This window comes from Mytilus trossulus, chromosome 9 (assembly GCF_036588685.1).
Source record: "Mytilus trossulus isolate FHL-02 chromosome 9, PNRI_Mtr1.1.1.hap1, whole genome shotgun sequence".
In the NCBI taxonomy this organism is placed as follows: Eukaryota; Metazoa; Mollusca; class Bivalvia; order Mytilida; family Mytilidae; genus Mytilus; species Mytilus trossulus.
This window is the reverse complement of record NC_086381.1, coordinates 4,708,914-4,724,919: the sequence shown is the minus strand read 5'-3', so window position 1 is coordinate 4,724,919 and position 16,006 is coordinate 4,708,914. Positions and strand designations below refer to the sequence as shown.

General features: G+C 31.7%; 1 protein-coding gene across 12 annotated transcripts in view; it reads left to right on the top strand.

Annotated features, from left to right (window-relative positions):
• LOC134685011 (rho family-interacting cell polarization regulator 2-like) overlaps positions 1 to 16,006 on the top strand; it is a 90,324-nt gene that overhangs the window by 51,459 nt on the left and 22,859 nt on the right. For 11 of the 12 annotated variants that reach the window (XR_010101247.1, XR_010101246.1, XM_063544344.1 and 8 more), the window contains 13 exons: positions 1,664 to 1,712; positions 2,635 to 2,729; positions 3,048 to 3,111; positions 3,747 to 3,916; positions 5,416 to 5,561; positions 6,392 to 6,500; positions 7,546 to 8,097; positions 9,592 to 9,707; positions 11,037 to 11,247; positions 11,570 to 11,699; positions 12,144 to 12,302; positions 13,104 to 13,253; positions 15,709 to 15,948. Coding sequence is in view for 10 of the 12 variants with exons in the window: in XM_063544344.1 (XP_063400414.1) it covers positions 1,664 to 1,712; positions 2,635 to 2,729; positions 3,048 to 3,111; positions 3,747 to 3,916; positions 5,416 to 5,561; positions 6,392 to 6,500; positions 7,546 to 8,097; positions 9,592 to 9,707; positions 11,037 to 11,247; positions 11,570 to 11,699; positions 12,144 to 12,302; positions 13,104 to 13,253; positions 15,709 to 15,948 (2,191 nt within the window). In the remaining 2 variants the exon portion in view is untranslated. The remainder of the gene's footprint in view (positions 1 to 1,663; positions 1,713 to 2,634; positions 2,730 to 3,047; positions 3,112 to 3,746; positions 3,917 to 5,415; positions 5,562 to 6,391; positions 6,501 to 7,545; positions 8,098 to 9,591; positions 9,708 to 11,036; positions 11,248 to 11,569; positions 11,700 to 12,143; positions 12,303 to 13,103; positions 13,254 to 15,708; positions 15,949 to 16,006) is intronic. The other variant, XM_063544347.1, reaches the window with a different exon arrangement.

Here is a 16,006-nt window from a genome sequence, read left to right as displayed (position 1 = left end):
GGTAGTCATCAAACCATTAAAGGGCAGGGAGCTCTAACTAACACCTGGGTTGTTTTTTTGGTAGTCATTAAATCATTAAAGGGCAGGGAGCTCTGACTAACACCTGGGTTGTTTTCTGGTAGTCATTGAACCATTAAAGGGCAGGGAGCTCTGACTAACACCTGGGTTGTTTTCTGGTAGTCATTAATCCATTAAAGGGCAGGAATCTATGACTAGCACCTGGATTTTTTTCTGGTAGTCATTGAAACACCATGTGATGGGTAGTGCCCCTGTCTGGGTCTTTGGGTATTTACTAATAGTCATTAAACCATGAAAGGCCAGCAGCTCTAACTAGCACCTGAGTTGCTTTCTGGTAGTCGTTGAACCATTAAAGGGCAGGGAGCTCTAACTAACACCTCGGTTGTTTTCTTGTAGTCATTCATCTATTAGATGGATATCGGCCCTGCCTTAAGCTCATTGTGTGTTTTCTGATAGTCATTGAATCATAAAATGGGGGAGAATCTGTCACATGAGTTGTTTTCTGATAGTTATTGAACTATGAAAGGCAGGCAACTTTTACTTAGACCTGGGTTGCTTTCTAATAGTCATTGATCCATGAAATGGGTAGGTCTCTGTCTGATACTCTGGTAGTCATTGATCAATGAAATGGGTAGGTCTCTGTCTGAAACCCTGATAGTCATAGAGAAGTGTAAAATCCCACATTTCCTTAGTGTAATGTTAGTTTTAATCTACATACTATCACTTCATACATGTCAAATGACATGTGCTTCAAATTTCTGTTTAATCATACCTGACTTTTACCTGGTATTAATTAATGTGTAGGTTTACAAATGGTTTATGAAAATAATTCATCAATGATTATAATGTTATTGATAAATTCAGAGTGCATGTTAAACAATCTTGTGTCGAAAAAAAATTAAGGTTTATTTGGTTTATTTATTGACTTTAAAGTGAATAATTTGAAAATAACGTGTCAAAATCTCTTCATTAATAACATTAATTCTGACTAGGAAACAATTATTGAATTCCTGACACTTTAATGATTTATATTTTTTCTGATTCTCGGAAATACAAAATATTCATTTTCCTGTTGTTATTGCATTAGCTGTTTTTAATGTCAACATGTAAATATTTTACAGAGTTAAAAGTTTTACATATTTCTATTATGCCCTTAGCTATGGCTGTAGGGAGCCTTACGTTTTGTGGTCCATGTGTCACTCCCATTCCAGTATCAGGTTAAATGTCTAGACTTAAATTTGGGTTACAATGAACTAACTATTGAAACATATTCTTGTTATCAAATATCTTTGGAATCCAATCCATACAAACTGTCAGCTATTTGAAGAGTTGAACTCTTTATTATTTATCTAAATCTAAGTTCTTATACATGTGGACTTCTTTACTTTTTTTGTGGACCAATCCAAATGGAGACCTTCTGGTGTGAGATTTTCTTGCTGTGTTGAAGACCCATTGGTGACTTTCTGCTGTTTTCTGCTCTTTGAACGGGTTGTTGTCTCTTGTGACACATTCTCAATTTTTTGGACCTTTCTCATGTATTTGAATGTTTATAATATAAAGTTCTGAAAAGAAGAAATTGATAATTATCAAAACATCTCGTATGACCTAATTAACAAAATTACAATTTATTGTTTTTATTTTTCAGATTGAAGAATTACATGATTGTTATATGGTACAACAACAACTAAGAGAAGGTAAAATACACTAAATAAAGTAAACACTTTCATTAATGTTGTCTGAATCTGGCATCAATGTCAGACATGTTGAGACCCGAACATTTGAAAGGCATGAAAGGCAAGGATATATATGTGAGTTCATGAGGAGATGTGTCCAAAACAGACTGAATAAAAGAGCTATACTACACTCATTAGAATATGATTGATTGGTGATTCTTTTATGCAGCATCACATTAAGACAGACAGACAGACAGACAGAATATATTTTATTATAGTGTCACATACCAATACTGAACAATATCATACATAATAATATAAGTATGAAAATACAAATAAGAATTTAAATCGAAGTTAAAATATCGGTATCCAGCCATGACTGACTTATGAGACACTTTTGCTTTAAAACTTATTATAACATTCATTTACAAATGAATAAATAAAACTTTTACATCACATTTAAAAAAAAAAAAATCTGTTATACACAATATTTTCTGCGGTTAAACATAAAATATAAAGATTTTGCTAAAAAGGATTGTATACAGTCATGTGACATCAGAAAGATAAATTTGTCATCATGATTAAAATCGTAAAGTTGGGTTAATTGCAATTGCTTTCATAAAAAGATCATATCGCAGATCTGAATAAAATTCACAATGCATTAAAAAATGTTTTTCGTCTTCTACACAATCAACTGTACAATATTTACATTTTCTGTACAATTAAATGATATTGAGTTGAGCCAGTCACACTGCCTATTAGTTATGTTGACCATTAAATACAAGTATAATCTAATTACAAAAGCATAACAATTCAATAACCTAGACATGTCTAACAAGCAGAGACACTAGAATTGATGATACACGTTTTTAATGACCTTGACTGTAAATACAGCCCTCAAACCGTTCTGAAGTAGGATTTAATTATCTTTATATTTTAATAGGTACCAGAAATTTACAGAAGGCTTATACCACATCACCAACGAGTCAAAAAGACACACTTAGTAATGTTAAATATGGCATGTTAGAATGTATACAGGTTTGTACAGACACTTACATATATTTATTCACTTTTGATTCAAATCTTGCTTAAATTATTATTTAATTTTATTTTTTAATACAGAGTTTTTAATTTTAATTTTATTAGATAATTAGTATACAAAAATACTTCTTCTTAGTTGTCTTAAAAAGTTTCCTTTCTGGTAAAACTATGGCAATCATATAAATAAAGTGGACAGTAACAATGGAATTTTATGTGGATGCTTAGATACATGAGCTAATAATTTTCTTTCTACATAACAAACTCAGAAATTAATATTGAAACATTAAGTGATTATTTCATTGTAATTCATTGTAGACAATGTGTGCCATAGAAGCTCAGTTAGAGGCTATGATGGGAACATTCCATTGCAGAATTAAAGGTAAGATTTTCAGTTAGAGGCTATGATGGGAACATTCCATTGTAGAATTAAAGGTAAGATTTTCAAACAGAAAGTTGAAATGGTAGCAAACTTTCCATATTTAGAAAACCCTGAAAAATCAGCTTCAGAATTGGCACTGTACTTAGGATCTTAATTGAAGCTAGTTTATATCAAAATCAATTTTAGGCAGCATAAAAAGCACAGTTCCAAAGATCACAATAAATATTTTCCTGATCTTTATATACTTTTAATAGTACTTAAGCTGGATTCTTAACTTAGAGATATTAAGGTGTATAGTTATAAGTAGATGAGGTATGGGTGTCAGTTAAACAACTCTCTCATTCAAGTCACTATTGTAAAAGTAAACCATTATTGGCCATAGAAGGGTGCATTGGATCACACCAAACAGCAACCTATAAAGGGCCCTTATAATGAATAGTGTAAAACCAGTAAAACAGGAAAACCAACATTCTCATCTATATAAAAACGAGAAATGAGAAACACTTACAAACCACATCAATAAACAGCAACTGCTGAACATCATGTTCCTGACTTGGGACAGGTGCAAACAATTGCAGGGTTTGAAGATGTGAATATTTTGAGGCATGTTTAATATTTCATCGTGTTGTATACAGGTATGGCAGGCTTTGCTAGGCTATGTCCAGGAGACGTGTTTGATATTACTCTGCGACATGGATCACAGAAGTGGCGCTCACGTGGCAGAGTGGAAAAAACGGGAAACCAGAGATGGGAGAACCCAGAATATACATTTAAATCTGTCATTGGGGATGGGCTTCATATAAAGGTAAATACACAAGTTAGTGGGGGGGGGGGGGGGGGTATGAATAAAAGGAGGTGTTGAATATATGACAATAAGACCACAGCCCAACAACACACACAAAACAAGACATTCAAAGGTCAGTATGTTATCGTAAATATTACACAGATAACAACCCAACAACAAAACAAGACATCAAAAGTTCAACAAATAGTCTTTAAGGGGGTTCGCGGGTCTAAATCATTTATATAGGATTTCTCTATATTTTTCTATAAATGAACTTTATCTAAAAGTTTATAGAAAAATAAAATAAAAAAGTGGGGTCACCTTTCATTTGCGCTCACAATCTGCATTCGAAAGAAGCATATATTTTTGTAAAAGTGGGTTTTTTCTGTTGAAGTAATAGGAGAAATAAAGTTAATATCGAAATAAAAAAAAGAAATTTATTACAGAAATCGCTAAAATTTTACAATAATTTAGTTTAAGTACAGCTTATGTGGAAATTATATTAAAAAATATAGGTCACTGATGAGTTGAAAAAGATATTTCAATTTTAAAGCCAAAAAATGGCATTTTTCCACCAAAGGGAGATAATTTGGAACTTTTTCAATGATGTATACATTTTAAAAGTCATCCGGGGCCAACACGAATTGATTTTTTTGAATGATTTTTGTACCCTATGATAAAGTAACAACTACAAAAGGTAACAAATAAAATTTGTATTGAAAAACAAATGTTTTATTTTTTTCTGAAATTCTTATACCCTCGAGCCTCCTTAATACTATACAGATGTCCTTACAAATGTCAATGAGACAACTCACCTAACAAAACAAAATATGTATAAAACATTAAAAGGTATACATATTGTTTTCACCAAGGTTCTCCAATTAGTCATATTTACCAGTCATGACAAAAAATGAAAGATTATTGACCAAATTTATATATTGGGATTTAGGTCAAAAATATATTTGTTTACAGAAATAATTTGGGTCATTTTCATAGAGGTTGCATTTCTTAATTTCCATTTCACAATAGTTGTTATCTTTGAAATTTGTTTCCACTTATAAAACTGCTCAGAACTTATATTTCAAAGAATTTCTATTACTTTATACAGTTGTTCACAGTGGAAAAAAAATTTGTTTGCTGTCTGAGAACAAAAAGCTAAAAATCCAAGTGCAATACACACAAATTAGACTGTTTGATTTCTCATTTGAATTGTTATACATTTGTCTTTTTGGGATGTGTTATAGAGGACTAAGCAGTATGGGCTTTGCTCATTGTTGAAAGCTGTACCGTGACATATAGATGGTAATTCCTGTGTCATTTGGTGTTTTGTAGAGAGAAGTGCCATTGCTATCTACCTTCAATGAAGAAGGGAGATAATTACCGTTTGGTATACAATGAATAGCATCACTTCTATTAACCATATTTGAACTGTTAAATAATACATAAAAGAAGCCATACTTTATTGTTGAACAAACATACTCCAAGCCATTGTTATTTTATATTTTGTTTCTATTTTTCAGGGAGTAGAAGTAAGAAGCTTTAAGTCTGTGATATTAGGACAAAAAACATGTGAGACGAAGGATTTGTTCTCTTGTAATCCACAGTTAATGACAGTCAGCATCAATACCAATGGTTCTCTTAAACTCAGTGTAATCATCACATGGAAGTAAGTATAAAGGTCAGAGGTCAAAACAGCATCAATACCAATGGTTCTCTTAAACTCAGTGTAATCATCACATGGAAGTAAGTATAAAGGTCAGAGGTCAAAACAGCATCAATACCAATGGTTCTCTTAAACTCAGTGTAATCATCACATGGAAGTAAGTATAAAGGTCAGAGGTCAAAACAGCATCAATACCAAGGGTTCTCTTAAACTCAGTGTAATCATCACATGGAAGTAAGTATAAAGTTCAAAGGTCAAAACAGCATCAATACCAATGGTTCTCTTAAACTCAGTGTAATCATCACATGGAAGTAAGTATAAAGTTCAAAGGTCAAAACAGCATCAATACCAATGGTTCTCTTAAACTCAGTGCAATAATCACATGGAAGTTAGTATAAAGGTCAGAGGTCAAAACAGCATCATTGTCAATGGATGGTTCTTTTAAACTCAGTGTAAAAATCACATGGAATAGCCAGGCTCATACAGGTAGGGACTCTTTAAAAAAAAAATATGAATCCTGTTTTATTTTCTAATGAATCAAAGTTGAACTATAGTCATAAAACAAAATTATAAAGTTTAGAAATTGAAAAATTTTCTCTTATTAACCTTGTTATTTAATTGCCAACAAATGAACAATATGCAAATGAGGTAATTTGACATTGCTTATATTTATAACATAAACATAAAAATAACTAAAAGTGATTAGTATACCTTCGTTTCCAAGAACTTAGGGGAAAAGACAAGCTTTGTATGTCAAACTAAATTGTACTTTTATCATATTCCAGTCTTTTAGAAGGTGTGTCAAACTAAATTGTAATTTTATCATATTTCAGTCCTTTAGAAGGTGTGGAGGAAGCAATGTCATATTTCGATGTCCCCAGCCGACCACAATCTACTCCAAGGAAGAGACCCGTATCTGTGTTGGCTCTGAATGGAGAACTGGTAAGATATTAATTATGTCAAACTTTCAGATTTTCTAACTAGTCTAATATCCATTACCTTGTTTTGATTGGATAGCACATTTATTACTTGTCCAATTAAAATGATTTACCTTGTACAAGAACTTACGATTTGTTCTCTTACAGCAGTAGGGATCTTGATGGTTCTCATAGTGTACTGTTTTACTAGCCTGTCAACACAGAGGTTGTAAGTTTGAAACTTGCTCATACCTGCCAACTTTTCAAAATGCCCATTGGTGTTTTACTTGCAAGATGGCTCTTATTGTCCTACAAAACCTTCAAAGTGGCCTTCAAAAACATTTTAATGTTGTTTTTTGGCTTCTTCATACTTTTACAAGCCTATAGCCAATTTAATATTCATTATTTTGTTTAAAATTGTGGACAAAATTGCTCTTTCAAAATTTCCATTTGGGAGCTTCCATGGGGGAAATCCCCCGCAAATAGTGACAGTTAGCAGGTATGCTTCCTTGTGGCATGTGCTTTGAATTCAATTTTGATAACTGTGGATATCATTTTTTAATGAATTGCTGAAAACTTGTATATTCATGGATATTTGATTTTGAGGTTTAAACAATCTCTGTATACCATGTATACAAAGCCTATTGAAAATATTTTATTGGTTGAACATTTGAATTCTTGGTTCACATGTAACCATGAAAATTGGTATCCAAGGAATACTAATGAATTTACAATATAAAATGTGGATTGTTAGTTTTCCTACCAAAGTTAGGCACTCTAGCTTTCTCAAATGAATTAACAGTTATATTGAGTATTCATCGGTGAAACACCTCCAAACTACAAATCACAAAAAAAAAGATCTTGAGAGCAATATTTAGTCTTCTACAATATACCGTAGGTCTATACAAAATGTCAAGACATTAAAAATTCAAAGGCCATTGTAGTTGTGAACTAATCAAACAGAAATAATCAAAGATTTGCCACTAGAACCAAGTTTTTAAAATAACTATTACCCAGTATAACTTTTTATATTCATATATAACTATGACAACTACAATTTTTGTTTACAGAGTGGCAGTTACTCAAGTTTATCATCAGACGACAGCAGACGCCATTCTACACCACCAAATCTAACCACAACCAAAGACGATAACTTTATTTTACGTACGAGTGGCAATCATAGTAGTTTCTCATCACCGTACCGTACAGTTCATTCTGACAATTCTTTTAACCTACAAAGAGACTCGGGATTTTCTAGTGTTATACATGTACCTAGTGCTAATTCACCTTTAGGAATGAAACGCCATGCGCCACCGTTACCTGTGATGGAAATTCCAGAGATTACTACAAATAACAATATTGACATTGTGAAACCAATGGCAGCGCCCTCTATATCACCCTTAGTGACATCCTCGCCAGCATCATCATTATTATCATCGTGGTATTCACATTTACATTTCCCAGTGGCATTAGGTCACACTGTGACATTGTCAAAAGATGAACCAACCAATGTAGAGGACGTGTTACACAGTCTAATGACAACGTTAGAGGATTACCATGGACAGTATAGGGAGTTAGAAAAACTGGAAGATGTTGTTGTCATGTTAGAACAAATATTACGAGTAAGGAATTTATCATTTATTTGAAAATAGTATGGAAGAGAATTTTATCAAACATAAATGAGGAGGAATAGGAGGGGTCCTGATCCCAAAATCCCGGGCTTAAAAACCATCAATTCAGATTTCCTGAATTTAAATAAGTTAAATCCCGACATACCAAAATTGGAAAAAAAGAATTCCCGGATCCTGAAAGGGTCAATCCGGAAATCCTGAGCTTAAAAATACCCGATCCCGAAGTCCTGATAAATGTCATATCCCCCCTCATAAACAACTATTACTATGTATTCATTATTATTCATGGGATACCAATTTGTGTGAATTTCTGGGATATAGGTTCACAATTTAAAATGTTTAAGGAAGTACACATTTACTTCAATCCACTAAAATTGATATCCACGAAAATAAATGAATCCACAGTAGAACTGGTGTATCTTAAGGAATATAACCATTCTAAAGTGTTTTGTCTTTAGTTTGTGATAAGTTAGGCTGACATTTTCTGTAGACATATTGGTGTCCATAGAAAACAAATTTCCATTATAATAAATGCTACTTTCATTTTGAAATAAGGATATAAGTATGATTGCCGTTGATACAATTCACTTGTGTGCAAATAACATTCATGAGTCTAATCAATCATTTATAGTTCAAAGTATAAACAAAATAGTTTCTGCATAGATTCTTTAATTCCTGTCAAAAAAGGATCATACAATCATGAAATGTTCTTTAATCAGACCATGATTTTACAAATGTAATGAAAATAATTAGATATTCCCTACATAAGTCATTGCCAGCAATTCTCGTTAGAAGGACCATATATTCAGATTAGGTAAGGAACATAGATCTTAAAAGATGTTTAGAAATTCACAATTTTTAAATTGATTTCATTTAATGTTTTTTGTCATATGATAATCATTATACACATAAAGAAATATGACAGTTGACTTGAATTAGACAAAAAAATGTTTCCTGCTCAATATATAATTGTAGACTAGATTTTGTATATTTTAAATATATTTTAGATTTACAAAGTAGTTTATTACATTATAGATTCCATCACTGCAACAAGTGTATTACCATTTTTCTCCACTCGAGACAATTAAATTATAATATTTAAAGTTCAACGCTTGCCAAACTATTTTTAAAATTAAGTAAAATTTAACTGTTGAGAGTGAAGAAATATGATAGTACACTAGTTATAGTGGTGGCATCTGTTTCTCTTATGATTTTTATCCTTCCTTTTCAAACATGTGCAAAATGTTGAGCTCTTTTTATGTGATGTCATCAGGCATGGTCATCTTTTTTCAGGACTTCACTATACTAAAAGTCAGAAGAAATCAAGTAAATGTCAAGTCGACCAATCACTTGCTGATAACAGATATTTCATTAGTGATGAGAAATATTTTCTCACACAGCTCAGAAATGTGAAAATAGCACAATATTTAGAGAAATACATTTAAAGGAACTATTTACATACAACATGTTTATTTCTATTTTTAGAAACATTCAAGATGCAGTTCCAGATCTTCTAGTATAAGTATTTCTATAGAAAGTGCTTTGGGTGCGTTTGATTTTCTGAATACAGAAGAAGAGAATGGCGATACAGAAAATCATCAGTAAGATTTAACACAATTAAAAACATTCCATGTGTAATTATCTGTTTAATTATATTATATAAATTATACGTAGGGGAGTGGATGATAGAGTAGATTGTTTATAGTCAAATGAGTCTTTGGCTTGATTGACAATGCTTTTCTGAGGGATAACAATCTGCATTCTCACCCTTGCAGTTATGTGTTATTTAGTTTATAATACAGAAAAATATGTTCCAAATACACGGATCCACCCCATCCGCACTATCATTTCCTTTGTTCAGTAGACTATGAAAATTGGATACTAGTAAATCTCTAAATTGGCATAAAAATTAGAAAGAGCATATCATAGGGAACATGTTTACTAAGTCTCAAGTTGATTGGACTTCAACTTAATTAAAAACTACCTTGACCAAAAACTTTAACCTGAAATGGGACAGACAATCAAACCACTGGATGCACAGATCAGAAAACAAAATGTCCATAAATGGGGCATAAAAATGTTCTTTTCATTATTGTCTCCTAAAAAGATAGTAAATTGAATGCAATCGTCATGAATAAACAACAAACAGGAAGCAAGATATAAATTTGTTTATTTTGATGGTCAATGAAGACTATCTAAACATAAAACTTGAGAATATAAAAAATATATCAACCAATCAAATCAGGCTTTTAAATGTGAATTATAATACTTTATCATATGTTAAGTAGTAAATACAGTAGTTTTGAATATTTGATAAATAGCCTGAGGTTTAATCCATATCGCGCAACTTTGGTGCGAACCCTTTATTGCATCCCTTTATCACACCCCTACTTGTAATTATGTAATTACATGCAACTATAAAAAATACAAAACACACAAAAAAATACAATAATAAACAAAATATTTTTAAAACAACAGCACGCAAATTGTAAGGTTACCCCTGGTGCTTCGGATAAGTAATTAAGCAGTCCTTTTAAGGCTTTTAAAACAAGAAAAAAGTAGAACTGAAGGAAACCCAGTGCTATGGATCAGAAAACAGTTCATATAATATACTCTCCTGTTGAAATATATGATAAAGCGTAAAGGCCCTTGGGCTGATATTGGTGTCTCGGGATGATACAACATATGATACAGATTTTGCCATGTTTTGTTCTCTATGTAAATTCAGAAATTATTGCATGCATTTATTATTGCGATTTTGTCATTTTAGACGAGAATGCAATTTAAATTTTTGCAATATTCAGAAAAATCCTGTTTATATCATATAAGTTTAAACTTTTGCAAGTGTAACCCAGTTGCATTTTTCGCATATATAAAAACATAGCTATACTATCTACATTTACAGTAATCATTAATGTTCTATTTTACAGTGAAGCTTCTGTATTTGACCATGTCATGTCTAGTCCAGATTCTACTGCCAAAACTGCTGACTCAGGGATTGAGTCATTAGCAAAACGCCTAAGTGAAGACACACAACTTGGATCCAGTTTAGGTTCCAGTCCGTTGCCACCGACTACAGAGAATGACCAAGTGGATCATGCCTTAGTGTATCATTTAGTTTATTGTGAGAGATTACTAGAGGTTAGTAGAGGTTATAATTGTCAATTCAAAATTTATCCTGTCTTACATTTGATTAAATCAAATTACATGTGAGGAGATATATATCATCTTTTATGCTAATCTTACGTAAAGAATTTTAAGTTTATTTTAATTACTGGAATTTTTGGATATTAATTTTTTTTTTCACCCCCCTCAAAAAAAAAATACCACCAATTTTAAAATAAACATGACAAAAACAATACATGTATAAAATAAAAATAAAAAATCATATATTGCATCACTGAAATCACATCAAACTAATTATTAATTTACAATGAAACTAATGAGTGATTTTCATTTGCAGAGCCTTGGTGTTTATGGTCCATTAAAATGCAGGGAAATCTATGCTTTAGATAGACTACAGAAACAGGCAGATATAATAGATAGTTTGATAAAGATCTCAGAGAACGGCTCAGATATTGATTTGTTGTCTGGTAAGATTTCAGGGAACATTAGACTATAGTTAATTTGTTTTAAGTATAAAGATTACAGAGAATGGCTTCTATATAGTTCAATTATTTCAAGGAAGATTCAGATAATGTTCAACTATAAAATGCTTTAGTCAGATTTAGAGAAAGAAAGATAATTTTTGCTTTGGTTTTAAGGTGGTACCAAACACCTTGACTAAATTAATGTTGCTTGTTTGATTTTCATTTTTACAGAGTTATCTCCCTGTAATGTTACGTACCACCTTAAAAGAGATGTGGGGTATATTTCAATGCAACAGGAACTCTGAATACTAAAAAACTATAAAATATGTGTATATTAAAAACCAGATCTTAGAGCTTGTGTTGCTAATTTGTACTTATGCCGAATCAAAATAAAGTTTTCTTATCTTATAAATGAAACTATTTATTTGTATATGATACTTTTTTTAGTGATGTCCAGTTTAACTGAAGATAAAAGTTTACGAGAGTTTTGGGCCAGGTGTACTGATCAAAATCTCCTGTATATACAGCCTGAAAAACTGGTTACCTGTTTAGATCAAAAGTATGGTGCTCAGCTACGTAGTAAATACGAGAGAGACCCAAAGAGAGGTAGGTCACGTATCACATGGAATTAACTCAATTGAGTCTGTTTAATTAGCATTTTTAAATACTATCAATAGTATGTAAGCATACGTTTATACATATCTATTTATAATGGATTTGGAAACAAGTTATTGCAACTTCTATTAATCTCTTTCCTCTTTGCTGGTGCGAGTGCTGCCTTGTAGCGGCATTAACTTGCTCTGTTTTTTCGAAATCTTCAAGGGTGTCTGTTACATGTACGAGATATAGCTCTCTCTTAACACTGGTTAGCCATTTATTGTCCCCTTCTGACTGACTATCATTGTTCCTCAAGACCACTCGCAAATGGTTTCAAGGGAGAGCTGAAAATTCAGTCCCGGATCAAACCAGGAACCTTTGTTTTGGTAGTCTGATGCACTACACCACGGCTCTTGTTGTTTGTTTATTTCCATTTTCAAGAAGGACTGCTGGTTATATAACATCAACTTAATTCAAGACGTTTTCTATGATATCACATCACAACAACTGTGAATGCTAGAAAAAGATATAGATCCTTACATTATTTACTTAAATTCTAATAAAAATCCCATTGTCAATGTAATAAATAGCTAAATAACTAATCAAAAAATTCAAATATGGAAAAATATTTTCAACTGGTGACCATAACAACACTTATTTTTAACTCATGCGCTACAAGCATTTGTAAATAATGTGTTGTTTGGTCACTTGTTGAATATTATTCTCTATTTGAATTCTTCTATGAATTATTCTAGAAAACTTATGACATGATGGAAGTAAATAAAAATATCACATTTATGTTTTTTTCAGTGTTACGTCATTTAGTAATGAGGTTACTGGATGTCCCAAATTATGACCCTGAAACTATAAAGCCCACCTGTATAGTAACGCTTCACCAGTTCATGACCTATTTTAAAGAGGAAGGTGGTCTACAACATGTTGATGCAGTAGCCAGTGAAAGTAAGTATGTCAGGTCATGTGATCAAATGACAGAAGGTTCAAAGGGTAAAATATCAACGACATAGCCTCGACATATTGTTTGTTCTATAAGGTTACACTATCAATGACATAGCCTTGACATATTGTTTGTTCTACAAGGGTAAAATATCAACAACATAGCCTTGACATATTGTTTGTTCTACAAGGGTAAAATATCAACGACATAGCCTCGATATATTGTTTGTTCTACAGCCTCAACATATTGTTTGTTCTACAAGGGTAAAATATCAATGACTATAAAAATCAGAGGAAATATGATTGGCAATGAAACAGTTTTCCACAGAGTCTAAATGACTGAAAAGCAACTATAAGTTAAAACATATAGCCGTCAACAATAAACAAAACTTTTACAATATAGGGAGCTTAAATAGCCGTGGCATATTGTTTGTTCTATAAGTTACCTTAACCCTCTTGCTGCCGAGTTTTTTTCTTGCTTTGTCACGCCAAAAGCATCTTGACGTTTCTTATCTGTGACGTTGCAAAACTTGTGCCTCTCTGTAGAACTGCGCTTTCCCGCCGTCCATAGTTTTTCCCGCGTTAATGTAGCCGTAATTATGAAAAGCCATGTATAAGTAGTTTTACGGAAGTTATTGCTCTAAGATTGTCATAAACGATGTTTTAAATACCAAATTTTTTAAAAATATAACTGTTAACCTTGGAATATATCTTTTTTTATCTTTCTTGTCTTAAAATAAAGTGAAAATAATATACCAATTGGTATACTAGCTTTGAAGGCGACTTTGTTTTATCTTTGTCAAGTGAAATGCATAAACGAGTCTTAACCACCTATAAAATACTGAAATATTTATTCTCGTTTTCTTTAATATAATAGGTAATTGGTAAATACCTTAAAAAAACACCCTTTCGAATCATTATATAAACGGCAAAACAACCACACCCAATGAAAATGAAAATAAAAATAAAGCGTGTACAAATTAATAAAAATAAATAAAATCTCCGAGCAGCTGTTCTATGATTCTATGAACTACTTCTTGTTGTAAAGTATCAAACGTGTCAGATTAAAATTATCATGATTTCAATCATGTTTCGGTAGGCGAGGATATATTTTTTTATTTAAATTATTATCCATATTAATTTTTCTTATTTTGTAACCATGTTTATTATTATTTTGTTGACCACTTATTGCTAAAAAATTTAGAGAATACGAATAAAAAACCATAGTAAAAACGAGGGAAGAAATTCTCTTAAATTAAAATAAGTTCTATTGTCTACAAGTGAATCTGAATCAATAATAATTCATTTTCATTTAATATGATAAAGTACACACTATAATTGACATATACAAAATATCTTTAAAATCTGTTAATTGATAAATTGTTCTCTTCTCAACGTTCAGCGGCAAATATTTCATGCAATATTAAGGACGTCTGAAATTCAATATACAATAAATATATTGCTCAGTGGGTCCTACAAAATAAAAGATCTGTGGTGAATGCAAAAAAAAAGAGGTTGCCACTGGGAAAGGATATCTATGATATGAATAGAAATTATTGTGTCTACTACTAATTTAAGATCCCCATTTTGAAAGAAAATAAATATTTTAAAGTCAGTGCTTCCATGATAAAACAGGTTTAAAATGTATTTTAATATCGTATGGCAATACAAGTACATTGGTTAACATGTGTGTACTTTTACAAAAAAAAATCCTAACTGAGATTTCAATCGTGGCATTTGAACCCTAAATAAATTATCCAGTTCTTTTAAATAAGGCGTGTATGAATATTTATATTTCACGTAATTAAGCATAACAGTTACCTTTTTGATGATTATTTATTAGGAATTCGATTATTGATTTATATGAGATATTTTGATTTATAGATGTACGAAAAAAACGTAAATAAAATTTCTCGATAGAATGCAACATTTTACATAAAAATGACGAACTAGATAATCAGTAAACGCGATACATAAGTTGGTATTATAGTACTAACAAGCTTATGGTCCTGTATCATTTCTTGACATCCGTTTTAAATATACTTTTAAAGCATTTTATTCAGTTTGTTACATTCCCGCCCAAAATCGTCCTTTTGACGCCGTATTTTGACGTTGTCAGTGCCCTTGTGTATTGTGACGTTACAATGGACCTTTGACGTTCTACACAATCAACAAGATTTGTGTGTAGAAGCCATAAATGTCCCTTTGGCAGCAAGAGGGTTAAGTCTACCATAAATCATACGGTGACAAAAATTACTTTGTATGTTTTCTTTAAAGTTTTACCGTTTTTATCCAATTTTATACTGCAAAACAAGGAGCTTGAAATTAAATTTATGAAAGCATGTTCCTCAAAGTCTCTAAATGTCTCAAAGTTTTTGTAATGTTGAGTTACTGTCTTATTGATGTTAACCCATATCTTCTTTTATTCTAATATATAATTTTTGTCAATTTTCTTTTCCAGTTAACATGATTGAGAAGTTATGTTGTGAGGATTCAGATACTGTGATAAAAACAATATTACAATTAAAAGATGTACTTCCCCAACCACAATGCATCAAAATACTTGGTGTACTTCTAATGGGTAGTGACACAGAAATAGCTGATTATATAGGTACGTATCTTGTACTACCCCAATCACAATGTATCAAAATACTTGGTGTACTTCTAATGGGAAGTGACACAGAAATAGCTGATTATATAGGTACGTATCTTGCACTACCCCAATTACAATGTATCAAAATACTTGGTGTACGTGGGAC